Here is a 15,369-nt window from a genome sequence, read left to right on the forward strand (position 1 = left end):
GGCCTACAGAGGAAAGGCAAAAGGCCATTTTGTCCTTTTATTTATTGTCTCCCTACAGTGACCTCAGAACTGAGGAGCTTGTTTCCACTTGAAGGACATTGACCATTTAAACCTCTTCAACTCTGGACAGTAAAAACAGAGCTACTGAGTGCCTGAATGACCATAAGAACAGAAATATGTATTCAGCGTATACCCTCAAGCACTAAACCTGCCTGCTAATCACACAGCTGCAGCATGATCCTTTCTTCCCCCCATTAACCTCTGGACCATTCTCCCATTCCAGTGGGTTAGTGTTGCCATTTACCGCAAAACAGAACCAAGTCATTGGACATTTAAGTTGCAGTGTGGAGAGGAAAACTTAATAATGAGAGGCATGCAAAGAATCAAAAAATAACTGAATACAGATGCAAGGAAGCAGACAGACAAACCTTTTAAAAGAAGTCTTAAATGTTTGCACTCTTAGGTTTAAAGGACTTTGTTAAACTTCTCACCCATGCTACAAACAGCAGCTTTTAAAAGAAAGAAGTTATAACATGAACAAGAACTGTAAAAGCATTTTCCCTTGGACTTTTTAGACACTATGTTCACTTTTTTCAAATAATGGATTTTATAAATGCCAGGGAGAAAACGATATTCAGTTACCACAACTTTAACCAAAACAGAATCATAGAACAGTCTGGGTTGGAAGGGACCTTCAAAGCTCATCTAGTCCAACCCCCTTGCAACGAGCAGGGCCTGGAATGTTTCCAAGGATGGGGCATCTACCACCTCTCTGGGCAACCCGGGCCAGTGTTTCACCACCCTCATTGTAAAAAGTTTCTTCCTCACATCTAGCCTTTGGTTTAAAACCATCACCCCTTGTCTTGTCGTAACAGGAGCTGCTAAAAAGTCTGTCCCCATCTTTCTCATAGGCCCCTTTCAAGTACTAAAAGGCCGCAATAAGGTCTCCCCAGAGCCTTCTGTTCTTCAGGCTGAACAACCCCAACTCTCTCAGCCGGTCCTCACAGCAGAGCTGTTCCAGCCCTCTGATCATTTCTGCGGCCTCCTCTGACCCCTCTCCAACAGGTCCATGTTTTTCCCGTACTGAGGACTCCAGAGCAGATGCAGGACAGAGGGGCAGAATCACCTCTGGGCTGTAAGCACTCATTGCCGGCTCATGTCTGATCTTTCATCCACCAGCACCCCCAAGTTCTTCTCCACAGGGCTGCTCTCAATCCCTCCATCCCCCAGCCCGTACAGATACCAGTGTTTGCCCTGACCCATGTACGGAACCTCCCTCCTGGCCTTGTTGAACCTCAGGAAGTTCATATGGCCTCACTTCTCAGGCTTGTCCAGGTCCCTTTGGATGGCAGCCCGCCCCTCAGGTGTGTGAACCACACCTCTCAGTTTGGTGTCATCTCTAAACTTGCTGAGGGTGCCCTCAATCCCACTGTGTCACAGCTCTGGTCCCAATACCGACCCCTGAAGGACACCATTTGTCACAGGTGTCCATCCAGACATTGAGACATTGGCCACTACCCTCTGGATGTGACCATCCAACCAATTCCTCATCACCGAACAGTCCACCCATCAACTCTGTATCTCTCTCATCTAAAGAAAAGGATGTTGTGGGGGACCATGTCAAAGGCTTTACAGAAGTCCAGACAACATCCGTAGCTCTTCCTTTGTCTACTAGCGTAGTCACTCCATCATAGAAGGCCACAAGGTTGGCCAGGCAGGACTTGCCCTCAGCAAAGCTGTGCTGGCCGTTTCAAATCACTTCCCTGTCCTCCATGTGCCTTAGCACAGCTTTCTGGGAGGATCTGTTCCATGATCTTCCCAGGCACGGTGGTCAGGCTGACAGGTCGGTAGTTCCCGGGCTCCTCCTTTCTACCCTTTTTAAAAGCAGATGTGATGTTTCCCTCTTTCCAGTCACCAGGCACTTCACCTGATGGCCCTGACTTCTCAAATACCATGGAGGCTGGCTTGGCAACCACATCAGCCAATTACCTCAGGATTCTGGGATGCACCTCATCAGGTCCCACAGATTTATCTGTGTTCAGGTTCCTCAGGTGGTCATGAATCTGATCTTCTCTTACAGTGGGAGGGACTTTGCTCCCCCAGTCCCTGTCTTGCAATTCATCCACTCGAGAGGTGTGGGAAGAGAGCTTGCCAGTGAAGACTGAGGCAAAAAAGTTGAGTACTTCAGCATTCTCCTCGTCTGTTGTTACCCATTTGCCAGTCAAATAATTTAATCATAAAACAATAAGAACCTAATGATGCAGATTAACATGACAGAAAATTGTTATATTCAGTTTTGTTTCTGTTTATGCAAGACCCATTAATAAAACAAGAGGCCAAAGTCTGGACAGCATGCTGGAAAGTGTATGACAATAATTCTAGCCGAGAACTTAAGCGAGTACTTTTGCTGGTATGATGCAGTATATTATTCTAGCCAAAGTACCTTATCATATTTAAATTTACCCCAGGTTATCTTACACCAGTTCAGTGACTCTTAAGAACTGTGTGGCCACATTTCAGGTTGCCAGTAGGCAGAAGTCCATTATCATAAAATCAGAAGCGATGCCTTTAATGGTACTCTCAGGCTGTCACAAGTGAAGTAATTAGCAGGAAAAAACAGCCTCTCTCATTAGACTATTCCAGCTGATGTACCTCAAAGCAGAAAGTCTACTGTTCCTCATTTTAAAAAAAGTTTAGCTCTCTGGCATCTGTTACTATTATAAAACAAATAATCCTCTTACACCTTCTAACAACTGTAAAAAATACCTTGGATTTGTGGCTGACAGTCTCACTGGGGGTTTCAGTAGTACTCCTTACTGATGTAAAATGGTTGGACTTTATACAAACAAATTTATTCAAACATTCTGAATGGCTGTTTCCAATACCCACCTTTCATCCTCAGCACACAGACTAATATTCAATGCACCCTTCAATGAAATATTCAGGTCCCAATTTTGAAATATGCTGCTGCAATGACAGTAATTGAGGCTTCTCCCTCCTCCTTTTTAAAAAAAAAGATCATCTCAGATCAAAAAGTCTTCCTATATGTTGGGAACAAATGGTAAAAATGACAGCAGACAAATGCTGAGGGAACAAAAAAAAAAGAAAAAGAACCAACTTCAGAGTACTTCAATTAAAAACAGTACTTCACTGCAGAGCAACTTCTCTGGAGAGCATCAGTAAAGGGGCTGAACAAAAGAGTTGTGAAAGAGACTGTGGAAACAGACTTCTGCATTTCAAATACTGCAAGGTACTACAAATCTCGAAATTCCACTTTACAATTAAATGATTAATGCAAATACTCCTAAGTCTGTGGGTAGCAATAGGCACTGTTAGCTCTTTACATGTAGCTTGTTGTGATCTGTGGCTACAAGTGAACTACTCAAGAAGCGCTTGCCAAAAGTGTAACAAATTACTGTTTCCTCAGACATAAACTAGGCAAAAATAAATTTATTCAGGCTACAAAAGTCTAGCACTCACACAGAGTTAAGAGGGTTGGTCAATACACTTCAAACATCAAACTCTACTTATCCAACTAAATCCTCCGTACTTTGCTCAAAGAAACCCTGCCCCAAAGCAAACCCAGTGAGTGACCAGACACCCAGATTTACCACATTGTTTTTGCCAAGTATCAGGGGAGGGTGGTACTGGGACTGAAAAAGGATGCAGCAGGCCACCTGTGACGGTTCTTTCTTCACCACAGCAGCCACCTAAATAGTCCTTGGACCCCCTGCAATGGTGACGCCACTCGTGGTTACGTGAACTCAGCTCTGCATTTTAGCTTTTAAAGTTTAGTAGGCTGTTAAAACAGTCGCAAAGAACTTAAGCAATATGGGACGGGGCGGAGGGCAACGGCATGTGTCAATATTTTCTCCCTCTGAAATAGATGAGGGACAAAACTGCTTCTCTAGCCTGTAAAAATCTTGCCAAGCTCCAGAAGCCCAAGGCAGGGATCAAATTATCTTTAAGCACATCTAAGACAACAGAATTACCTGGGCAAAGGCCTTGCTGTTGTCACATTCCCTTCCTACATTACTAGGTGAGAAGACCAAAGTATTAGGTTTGATGATACAAATAGAAGAGTCTCAAATACAAAAAAACATTCATCTGTTTGTTTTCATGTAATCCACTACATGTAAGAGGCTTAACAGACATCTATATTAACTGTACATGCATCTGAAAGCATTTTTACAAATGTAAACTGAACTTTATAGATATTTCATGCTATATTAGTGTATACACAAGCTACAATTATATTTATTTCCAAGTAAAGCTGTTGCTAAGAGGAACAACAACTGAATTCTATGCCAGAGACAAGCACAGGAAATGAAAATCGATCTGAAGGAAGAATATATTTGGAAAGGAAACTGGCAGTTACTGGAGTTGGAGTTTTGCCAGGCCATCTATATATATTTATGCATATCAAAATAGACCAGGTTCAGGTACAAACCTCAAGAGGCCACCTTTCTAATGTAATGTCTTCACGTGTGCTGCAGAGTGCTACAGAACCCGTCTTGACAGACTCTCACACTGCTTACCACACATGACACTGCTCTCTCGCAAGTCTCCCCAAATACACTCAAATACACCTCAAACCTCATGTTTCTACATGTCCATGGGTCAGATTCATGACTTACTTTCTCCTTGGCTCTGCCCTGCCTCCAGTAATCTGAGCATCACTGCTCTTTCCTGAGAGTTTCAGTCAGGTTGATGACCTTCCAATCCTCCCTTCAGGAGGCTATGCCAATTCCTGGTTTATATACATGGTAGAAAGTCTGATTACAAAACCACAATATTTTAAGTTCTTTTACCACCTTATCCTTTTTTCTTATATTAAAGCTAAACAGTTGTCTGCATATGTCTGTTGGATCTAAAAGGCTATGATCAGCAAGGTGGACTAAACATTGTCTAAAAGAACGGACGCTGCTTCACACACCATCTGCCACTGCCAAATGAACATGTTGCTCTAGAAGCAGCAGAAATAACAAAGCCTGGTTTCCCTAAAACTTCTTGTTGTCTAACCTTCTTCTCCGCAACAGGCTGGACAATATATGCCAGCACTGTGGCAAACCCAAAACCGTTGAAGCACTGGTTGGATGTGCAGCGAACGTCAAACAAGACACACAATGCCCAAATCTGGCTGCGCTACTCTCAGCTGAGGCACTAACTTGGGTCTCTCCTCTGCTCAGCTGCCAATTTTCACAAAACTCATGAGAACAGCATTATGTCGGAAATCTGAACCATCTGGTCAATCGCAAACAAATTTGCAAGGAGGCAAATCAGAAGTGTGGGAGGGGGTGAGAGAAAGAATAGATCTTAAACGAGTAGCTTAATTCCATCAAGAAACTATGCTTAACACACTGTCACATTTAAGTCACCAAATTACATTAAACTGGTGTTCAAGAGCCCACCACACTGAAACATAACTGCTTTTTAAATTAACCAAAAAAAGGTATTCTTAATATTAATTTTTTCTCCCCAGTTCTTGGCAAGCAAACACAGACACTATGGACTTTCACAGAAACTGCATGTTCTTCTAACTTTAGGATACTAGAAAAAAAGGTGAAACAAAATTTTTAAAAAATCTCAGACAAAATCCTCCTTTTTGCCACCAAAAAAACCCACATCCACAAGCACTTACGACGTTGTGCTAATGATTCAACTTTCCAGAACCTACGTTCTCCCAAACAGCAGCAGCACTGGCCCTTGCTCTTAGAACACCATTTCTATTTTTAGTTCTACATAAGTGAGATGCAGTAATAAAGCTATTAATCTTTCCTCTCCCCCTTTACTTAACTTACAAAACAGAGGTGAATCGCTAAGCTAGTTTAAACCATTAGACTATTTAAACAAGAAGTTTTCAGATTATATGACTCAAAAGAAATAACACCATTGGGAACTAGCCTGTAAATATTTGTGGAAAGACATAATGAAAATATTTCAGAAAAAAAAAACAAAAACAACCAAGCACCAAACAAACCCCCTGTCTTATTACATCTTGAAGACTTCGATTTTCTACCTTCCATTGACACTAAAAGTCCTCATCCCCCATTTTCTTTACACAGAGGCAGGGGGACATTGCATCTCTTCTGCTCTATTCTGCCCAGGAAACAAAATCACCGAGTTGTCCAATTCAGTTCCCATTCAAGTTCAGCTGGGATTGAAATTGTTCTGATTCGATTTCAGCTTGCACTAATGAAGTTGTTGACGCTCTTAGAGCCCTTCTGAATTCTTCAATAGCTTTAAAACAACTGAGACAAAACCAGCAAAGCGTGAAGTCAAACCACTGATATTTTTTCGTATTATTCTCCTTCCTGTTCTTTATATATTTTAGAACAGAAGGTGTATTGGTGCACTGAGCCAAAACTTTCCCTAAGCTCTCCACCCTGATACTAATCTCTTTCCTAAACTGCTGCTTTACGTAAATGTTTATTACTTTGGACTGTTCAATGCTGAACAACTTCTGCACTTTGTTGGCTATTCATACCGCTCAAGTACTTCTGCAGTTCCTTGAAATTGTCTCTGTAGCTGACAAATTCAAACAGTACGCACACAAAACTTCAGAGCAACCTCACTGCTTTCATCAAAATGAACACTGGTCTTTTTCTTCTTTTATCAATCAGTTTTCCGTTTATGACAACCCTTTGTTGTCACCCTACACTTACCTTTTTTTCTCCAAAGAAACTTTGCAGAAGGCACTTTTCCAGTCTAAACAACACTAACCAGTTAACAAAACAGCAAGAAAAGGTGATGAAGTTCACTTAACTTCACTGACATTTTATTCACATAGTAGAACCCTATCCTGCACAGGGCTGTTCTCTTGAATTAGGGTCATAAGCAGTTGTTCAACAAATACTTTAAAGCTGGTACTTCCAATCAAAAGATGCAGTTCCTTCCTTGTTCCTTTTGCTATTTGTTCCTATCTTCTTCTTTCACCACACAGGAAAAATGAAATGGGTTAGGGACTCGGTGTGTTTTGTAAGTCACCCAGCAAAAAAAGTGGGTGGGTAGTTTTAGCATGGATCACGGTAGTGATTGTGATTGATCACACAATCATTGAAATATCTGGCCAAGAGAACTGAAGCAGCGGTGCTAGGATAAGTCTGGAAGGCTGGGACTGGCTTTCTTCAGCGGCACTCCCTGCTTGAAATGCTTGTGGAGAAAAAGAAAAAAAGAAGAAAAACAATACAGTCTCATATGCAGAATCTCTTGCTGATGTCACGGAAGGTTTCAGGAATGCAAACACATCAGCCTTATTTATTTCAGTAACTGCATATACAAATGGCCAGACTATAATCTTGACTGTGGTGACTGCAACAGCAGTACAACTACATGCCTACGCAACCCCACGTTTAACATGTCATCTTAAGCATTAGAGTTTATATTCCACTGTAATAAAAGCAAGCAGATTACATATCTTGGAGCTGTATTTTGGCTCAGTTAACACTAGAAAGTTACACCACTAAGCTTCTATTCCATAAAGGATTTACTAACTGCCCTGCGTAATTAAAAATGGTAGAGTTGTGCAACCTTAAGATCTTGTTTTCAGCGACTTAAAACCTTGCCAAACTAACCTTTGGCAAGACTTCCTAATTCCTCACACACACTTGACAGAGAAAGGGAAAGGAATATATTCTGTTCATTTGTTTCCAAATTATTGCTAAAAAAGTGATTGCTCAGAACAAAATGACAGAGAAAATAGGTTTTGACCACATTAAACATCCATTTTTTTCTCCTGTTTTCTTGAAAAGCTCTAAAATTTCTATGCTTTGGAACAGGTATACTAAACAAGAATGAGAAATTGCATCTCTGACACAAAGGCATCATCTCTGACATATTCCAATACAGACACGATCACACTGTTGAAGCAGAAAAAAAATTCCTCCTTCATACACTCTGCAAAGAATTTGTGGACAAATAATTTAACTCCCTAAGATTTTGCTTCTCCAAATCAGAGCTAGATAAAAGCTTTCCTGCAGTTATTTCAGACTGTTCCTAATAGCCTACCATCAAGAAAAAGATAATAAGAAAAGGTACAGAGAACACAGACACATCTTTCAGGTATTCTTAGTCACATCCTTTCAGGCACTCAACCAGCAATGAAGGGAGAAGTAAGATGACTAGTGTGCATAGATACGCTGAAAACAAAGGCCCAGAAGACCTAGGAGGGATAAAAACACCCTCTAAAAATAGCAAACTCAGCCATCACCAGGAAACGAACCCAGAGCTACCAAAACTTTGTCTTCATTTGGCTGTTTGCATATAAGCTAATTCAGAAGCATCCCACAGCCATTCCTGGGCTTAAAATAAATTTTAAAAAAATCACACCTTTCTGTATAGGTATTCCTCAGTAATTTGATCTTTACCATCCTTAGGCAGACATGACTGATTTGGTATGCTTGCAACTGTTTCTGTATCATTCAGAGTAGGTGAAATAAGAGCAGAGTCTAACCTACTCTGGAGCAGGAAAAAAAACAAAACAAAACGTATCTAAATAGCAACAAGCAAAAAAAATATCACTACCAAAAAAGCCACAACAATGTGTGCCTTTACTCTAAGTTTTCTGCCAGAAGGCAGTAGCTTTCAAAAATGTAATTCAGAGAGCATTTGAGTACCTAATCTTTTGGAATGATCCTTCACAGTTAAATGATACAATAGGAAGACAAAAGACAAGCTTTGATGCTTTTGACACGTTGCTGACACTACGTGAAGTACAAAGAAGTATGGTAAAGCCTATAAATCATTTTCCAAAAAGAAGAGATGGGAATTTCCTGGTGTGATTTTACATGTTATTATTAGACCAGGACAAAGGTCACTGTACAGCACTCTTTACAAACAGACACATCACTTGCACAAAGTTGACAGTAAGTTCACTGCACTACATCCTCTTATGCAAAGGCACATTGAGCCTTGGCTCTGAGGCCACAGCAGAAACAGCTCCAGTGTCCCCAGTTCATTCACCTTTTCTTATCAAGACAGTTCACAAATTACACACAAACTTCCTCTTACAAACAGCAAAATAAATCCAAAGATCCCAGCTTGATCTCAACATAATGTACACATAAATCATATGCATCAGAGAAATCAGCATTTAAATCCGGGATTATCTGGAAACTCAACACAGAGGTATAGTGTAAACTAAAAGGTTCCGTGGGGTACGCTGCTATCCTAATCTACCGACTCACATCAGGTATTTTCACATATTCAAATAAAACACAAAGCAAGAACAATTTTGCTTCTCCATTTCATACACTGTCTGACCTCAAAATCATGACCTCGTCCCCCACAACTCTCCCTGCCCAGTCCTCAGTGGTGAGCAGTCTCCAAAGCCAAAATATTGCCAGTTAAAATCATACTGCAGGAAGAGAAGAGGGTAGAAAACAATGGCAGGGTTAGATGTACAGTAGGTCTCCTGAAATAACACCTCCTGCCTTATTTGGAGCAAAAAATTTACTTTATCTCATCTGCGGTACTTCCTGCCTGAGGAGAGGGGCCGACTCGTCACGAGAAGCAGCGCAGATACCGCACACTGTCTGCACCGAGCAAGTGTTGTCACCGCATCTCCACCTCTACCTTTTAGAGTTCTGGAAGACAAAAATATTCACGTTCTAAGAAGACTAAAGGAGTTGAGGTTGTTGAGTGGTAAAATGGAAGCAAAGAAGATTTTGAATTAGAGGAGGAAAAAAAATAGTTTATGACTGCTGAAAAAAAAATATAGAGCGGTCTCTACTTTAACATACATACAAATCAGCCAATAAATTTTAAATCACTCAGTTTTACTCTTCTTGGCTGATTAATAAAGAAGGAAGAAAGAGAAATTCTCCTCATTTGACAAAACCAGAATATTCTTACAGACACTATTTAAATGTCACCTTCCCAGCTGACACAGAACAGTAACCAGCAATACCATAGGATTAGTTTGCTTTTTATTAATCAGTGCATCATTATAGCAGCAAGCATACTCACAGCACTGAGACTTTTCTGTGTATGGTAACAGAGGTGTATTACTCTCCCTTTCATCAGCCCACCAACCCATCCAACATCATTGCAAGACTGTGCATATTTGGCAAGGGCCTGAAACAGAAGGTTTTGTCAAATTGTTCTTTTCACTGCTGGAGTATAAAACACTCCAAGCAGAACTCTCAAGGAAATCCCCTCCCAAGATGCACACAACCCCAGTGACCACACGCAATACTTCTCTGCCCTGGTGCTCTGAGAGGCAGAAGAACACTGAGGGTTCCTGCAGGCGGAGGACACTCATCCTCCACCAGCTGCCCCCCTGCCCCAGCCAGAGGTACAGATTGGGCACAAACCACTGCTCCCCACAGCACCCGGCCCTGCTGAGCAGAGCAAAGCACAAGACCAGCATCGTCACTTATCACGACTGCACTGCTAACCCATTACTCTGCTGCCACAGAGACTTGTAATCGCAAAACCGCAACAACACTATCACGGGCTAACGCTAACCTCTGCATTCAAACAGCAGGAGACAACAAAATGGTTTGTCTGAGCACATTTTAGAAAAGCAAGCTTTTCTCCAGCAACATGATCAGATACAGGAATATTAAACTTTAGTCTGAAATAGTTACTTGCCCAAAGAAATAGAAACCTAGAAGATGGTAACTTTAAACTAGTTTTATAGGGGAGCAGGAGGTAATCAGAAATTCACCACCACAGATACACACCATCTCCCTCCCATTACATCTATTGCACTTCTTAGTGGTTTTTCGTTTACTTTTATATTAAATCGCGAATTATATTACAGGGAGAAAAATGTACTTGCCAACAAAGGATCAAGCACTCTCAAGTTTGCTTTTTTTAGAACACATCTTCCAAAAAATGCAGGAGAATATTTAGAAGTGTTATGTGAAGGTGCCTTTCAAATCACACTAATATGCAGATTCCGAGTGTCCTAACTGAACAGCTCCTGCAAGAAGAGCAATACATTTATACAAAAAGCCTTAAAAGAAAAAGGCTAAGAATAATTAGAAGGCGGCCTTTCTGAAAGAACATAAAATAAAATAACATTGCTAGACTACCTGAATGTTCTTCGTAAGTCACTCGGTTTTCCTTTTCATAAGAAACGCTATGGAGTTCAAGAGAACACCACAGATATTTATCATACTCTGCCCTTCAAAAATCAAAGTCAACCAATTATACCCAACTTCTCTCTCATACTTGCACCTTAAGAAGAAAAGGATTAGGGCAAGTAGAGTGACCTTTACAATTTCTCTTTCTGTTCCTTCCTTTATTTTGCTTATCCAGTTACACACTTGTCTTTACATAACACCAAGTGGATCTGCAAACAGAAACACCTACGTTTATAAAAAAGCATAGATTAAAGCTGCTGATATAGACACTGATCGTGTACTTTCTGTGACAAATCCTCTAGGATCCTAGCACGAAAACACAGGTTTATGCGTGGGTGGGGAGAAGGGCAGACCTAGTTCATTAGTCCTCCTCAGCTCTTCCAGCTTTGTTCAATAAAATATGCCAACAGTTACACAACAGCAACAAAGCCCAGAAAGAAAACCTAGCACTCACCTTATTTCTTCATTTGGTGTTGAGCTCTCTCATACACATTACATACAAACTTACACGGGAAAAAAATGTCTGCCCTGAATCTACTTGGAGGCTGAGTTTAAGTCCCTAATTACATATCGTTTATGTCACTTCTTGCCCAACATATGATCCAAGCTGGGAAGGTGAAAAAGTAAATACATTTTAAAACTGAAACACACCTTCGACACAACTGCAGAATGCTACCTCCAATTAAAAGGCAAGTAAACTTGTTTAGCTGGTTACCCTCTCAATCAAGAAGAAAAACAAACCAACTCACCAACTGCTCTGCTACTCAAAAGAAAAATCCTTAATCTTCTCAAATAACTCATACATACCTATTTTCTTGTATTTACTTTTGCAAAGATGGAACATATCGAAGCCTATCTCTGACTTAGTTTTTGGAATTGCAAACAGAAGAATTGTTCTGCAATGGCTCTTTCAGATGCACCACTGCAGGTCTTAGAAACCAACTATAATAAAGTAGTATTTCAGTCCTGAATTACTTATGATGTACTCTAAAAGAAGAGGGAACCTAGCGACAGTCTTTTATAAATCTATCAGTCTGGAAACAGACACACAAATTATTCTGCCCATCCATGTTAAAGCCAGAAATATATGCTTTCCAGGTTTGTCCTGCATGTGGTGGTGAGTGCTTACGAGGGTAAAGAAAGAAAGGACAAAAAAATAAGCTGTCCTTCCTATTTTGTAGCTTTCAGTATAGACATGTTAATGCCTTCATATGAGAATATATTTAAGCTCACACTTTGTAAAAGCATTTGCTTAAAATACTCCCCAAAACAAAAGCCATGCTTCATAGTGAAAAGGGCCCCCTTACCCATACACCATACTAGAAAACACTTCTGTGTAGCTACTTGTAAATTATATTTCAGAAAAACATACTCAGACATTTCAAAACTGTAAAACAAAAGTTTTCAAATTGTCAAGATACATCAGCAACACCAATCAGCAGATGCTTCAGGAAGACTGTAGGATATGCAGATCATGCTAAGACCACTTTCCAAGCAACAGGCAAAAGAAACCACACAGTTCTGCAGTCAGCAGTAGAACTGTCCCAAGGAAACTGCTTTCAAAAATTGACAATCGTATCGTCATGTGACAATGGCTTGAATTTTAACTAGCATGTTCAATATACACAGCGAATCCCTGGGGTGATATGCCATATGACTTTAATATTACCATTATGCCCATAAACTTCGCAATTGCCAATTAATAATACGCATGACACGGTGGAAGTCAATCCTCCCTTCTGGAAGGCCTTTGTGCTTTACGGCATAAAGCAGACTTCAAAAAATATACCTGCCACTGCCAACACTATGTGGACTTCTTTTAATGAGCAAATATAAATAAAGATTTTAAAAACAGCATATCTGGAAAAGCTTGAGCTGTAGCAGGCAAGGCAACTCTGAAGCAGCACGACGCTGCACAGTTCTAGCCCGACAGACCAGAATCTAGCTTGCTGCTGCCACCATCCCCTTCAGATGAACTGGAAGCTCACCTAGAGTATCCAGAGAAACTTTGTGCATCTCAGAAAGGCACACGACAGGGTACCAAAATGGACATTATTACAGTGGCTTCTGCTCTTGTAGCCTAACAAAAAGAGCGCTCCATCTGGGTCATCACTGACTTTCTGACTAATGAGGAGTCTGTGCAGACTCCAGAGCTGTGTGCTCTGCCATTCCTTTTTAGCTTTGTTTACGTGGACAAGACCTGCAGACACAGCCTGGGCAGAAGAGAAGGGAAGAATTTTAGAAGGGCTGTTCATATTTTGCACTCAGTAGATTCATTCCCTCCCCTTTTCAAGGTCTAAGCACATACAAAGAATTGATGGCTGTTTTCTTGCACACAGTGCAGTAGCCAGGATGAAAATCAGCGCATTTGAGGACAAGACCACAGTCTTCCTTTATATTTCAGTGCAGTCCACCACCTTGATGAGCCTATGAACACTAACAAAAATAAGTTCAATAATAACTGCAAAACAAGCAAACAGATGGGCAAAACCCTACAGATTCTGTAATTAGCTCTGCTAACAGCAATGAAGAGCCACGCAGTCGAGAAACATTGCGTTATCACTATTTGTGTGAAAGAGGTTCCCTCTATTCTGAAGCAGCAGAAAAGGCAGATGCTGTGGCATGGAACAGAAGACCAGCTCTTCTGACAAGAGCTTCGTGTCAAACTTCCTAGACTTGTGTCCCGATAGTTTCAAGTGGAGATCATTTAGAGAGGCATAGACTCAAAAAATTTTGGTGCTATCGGCTACATACACAGTACAAATCGACCCTGTTTCGAGGAGACGTATCTTTTTCATGTAACATCCAGACAAAGTGATTAGGATACTACAGAAAAGTAATATTTCTGATCACACTATGACAAAATGCTGATTGAGAAAATTTTACTTCACACATAATAAGTCTGTACCTACAATTTCAAAAAATGTTTCCGAATATTCAGCACCTCAATCCAGAACTACAAAGCATTTGCATACGAAACCCAGAAGAAAAACATCCAAAATATCCACTATATTTACATATTCCCCTACACGTCCCCATACTAACACAGATGTGTTTTAACACTTATTTACATCTTAGCGTTTGTACATTTTAAATTAATAAGATATTCTTACCTGTATATCCTGCCCACCAGCCCCAGGAAGCCACCATAGCCAAAAGCCATTTAAATAATACTCCTTCGATATACCAGAAGCTTTTACTGTCCAGCATTCGGAGAGGCTGCAGCATAATTAAATACAAGACGTAGGACGGAATAGCAACCAGGTTATTGGCCACCATAAAAGCGAACCTGAGGAGTGCTTTCAGACAGGTGTAGCCCACCTGCTGGGCCTGCTCCAGGGTCATGGCCATTCTCTTCACAGCGGGACAGTCCTGCGGGGAGAGGAGCACAAGGCACAGGTAGCGCTCTCCGGGCGGGACGGGGCGCGGTGACGGTGCCCGCCCGCCCCTGCCCCCGCCGTTAGTCACCGGGGAAGGAAACCAACCCCGCTGCAGGGGGCACGAAGGAAGCGGCCTGAGCGGGGCCGCCTCCCCTCGCCTCCCCTCCGCGGGCTCCCTGCCCGCAGCGCCCATGAGGGGGCACAGGCGCGGTCCCAGCCGGCCTTCATCTTCCCCCCAAAAAGGTCGCGGGCGCTGAGGCGGATGCCGGCGGTCTCTCCCGCCGCCTCGGAGCGGCTGACAGGACCCGAAACCCGCGGTCGGCGCTGAGGAGAGCGGGCGGCGGCGGGCCCGGCCGCGGGACTCACCTCCGGCAGGGCGGCGGAGCGGCGACGGAAGCGGCGGCGGGGCTGGGGGAGCTGGGCCCGGCGGCGGCAGCAGCAGCAGTCCCGGCTGGCGGCAGCGGCTGCCAGCGGTGCATGGACCCGGAGGTGGCTGGCCCGGCCGCGGCAGCGCTACTCGCCCTGCGGCTCCCTGCGGAGAGAGGGGGGCGGGCGGCGTGAGCGCGGGGGCTGGCGGACGGGGAGGCGGGAGCGCCGGGCCGGACGGGCAGGCGCAGACCACGGTTCACCTCGGTTCTCCCGCGCCGGCGGCCGAGCTGGACCGGGCCTGGCACCCCTGCCTCGCTCCTCCCTTCCTTCACCCTTCCCCTCTACCCACTCGGCTCGGCGCTCCACAGGCGGGACCGCGGCGAGCCCCGGCCCCACAGGGACAGGCGAGCGCCGCGGGAGGACCCTGCACCTGTTGGGGGCGGGGGTCCGTACCTCGGCGCCTCCGTTCCCGCGGCGAGGAGCGCGGGCCCCCGGGGGTTCATGCCGGCCGCTGAGGCCGCGCTCCCCGC

General features: G+C 43.0%; 1 protein-coding gene across 2 annotated transcripts in view; it reads right to left on the reverse strand.

The window, feature by feature from the left end:
* LPGAT1 (lysophosphatidylglycerol acyltransferase 1) overlaps window positions 1-15,000 on the reverse strand; it is a 67,646-nt gene extending 52,646 nt beyond the window's left edge. Inside the window, exons 1-2 of one of the 2 annotated variants that reach the window (XM_065058399.1) lie at window positions 14,837-15,000; window positions 14,204-14,462 (exon numbers count right to left, since the gene is read on the reverse strand). In XM_065058399.1, coding sequence (XP_064914471.1) covers window positions 14,204-14,441 — 238 coding nt within the window. In that variant the 5' untranslated portion in view covers window positions 14,442-14,462; window positions 14,837-15,000. Of the gene's footprint in view, window positions 1-13,078; window positions 14,126-14,203; window positions 14,463-14,836 lie in introns of those variants that run through there. The other variant, XM_065058400.1, reaches the window with a different exon arrangement.
* Window positions 15,001-15,369: the final 369 nt, after the last annotated feature.

Source organism: Columba livia, chromosome 3 (assembly GCF_036013475.1).
Source record: "Columba livia isolate bColLiv1 breed racing homer chromosome 3, bColLiv1.pat.W.v2, whole genome shotgun sequence".
NCBI classification, from domain to species: Eukaryota; Metazoa; Chordata; class Aves; order Columbiformes; family Columbidae; genus Columba; species Columba livia.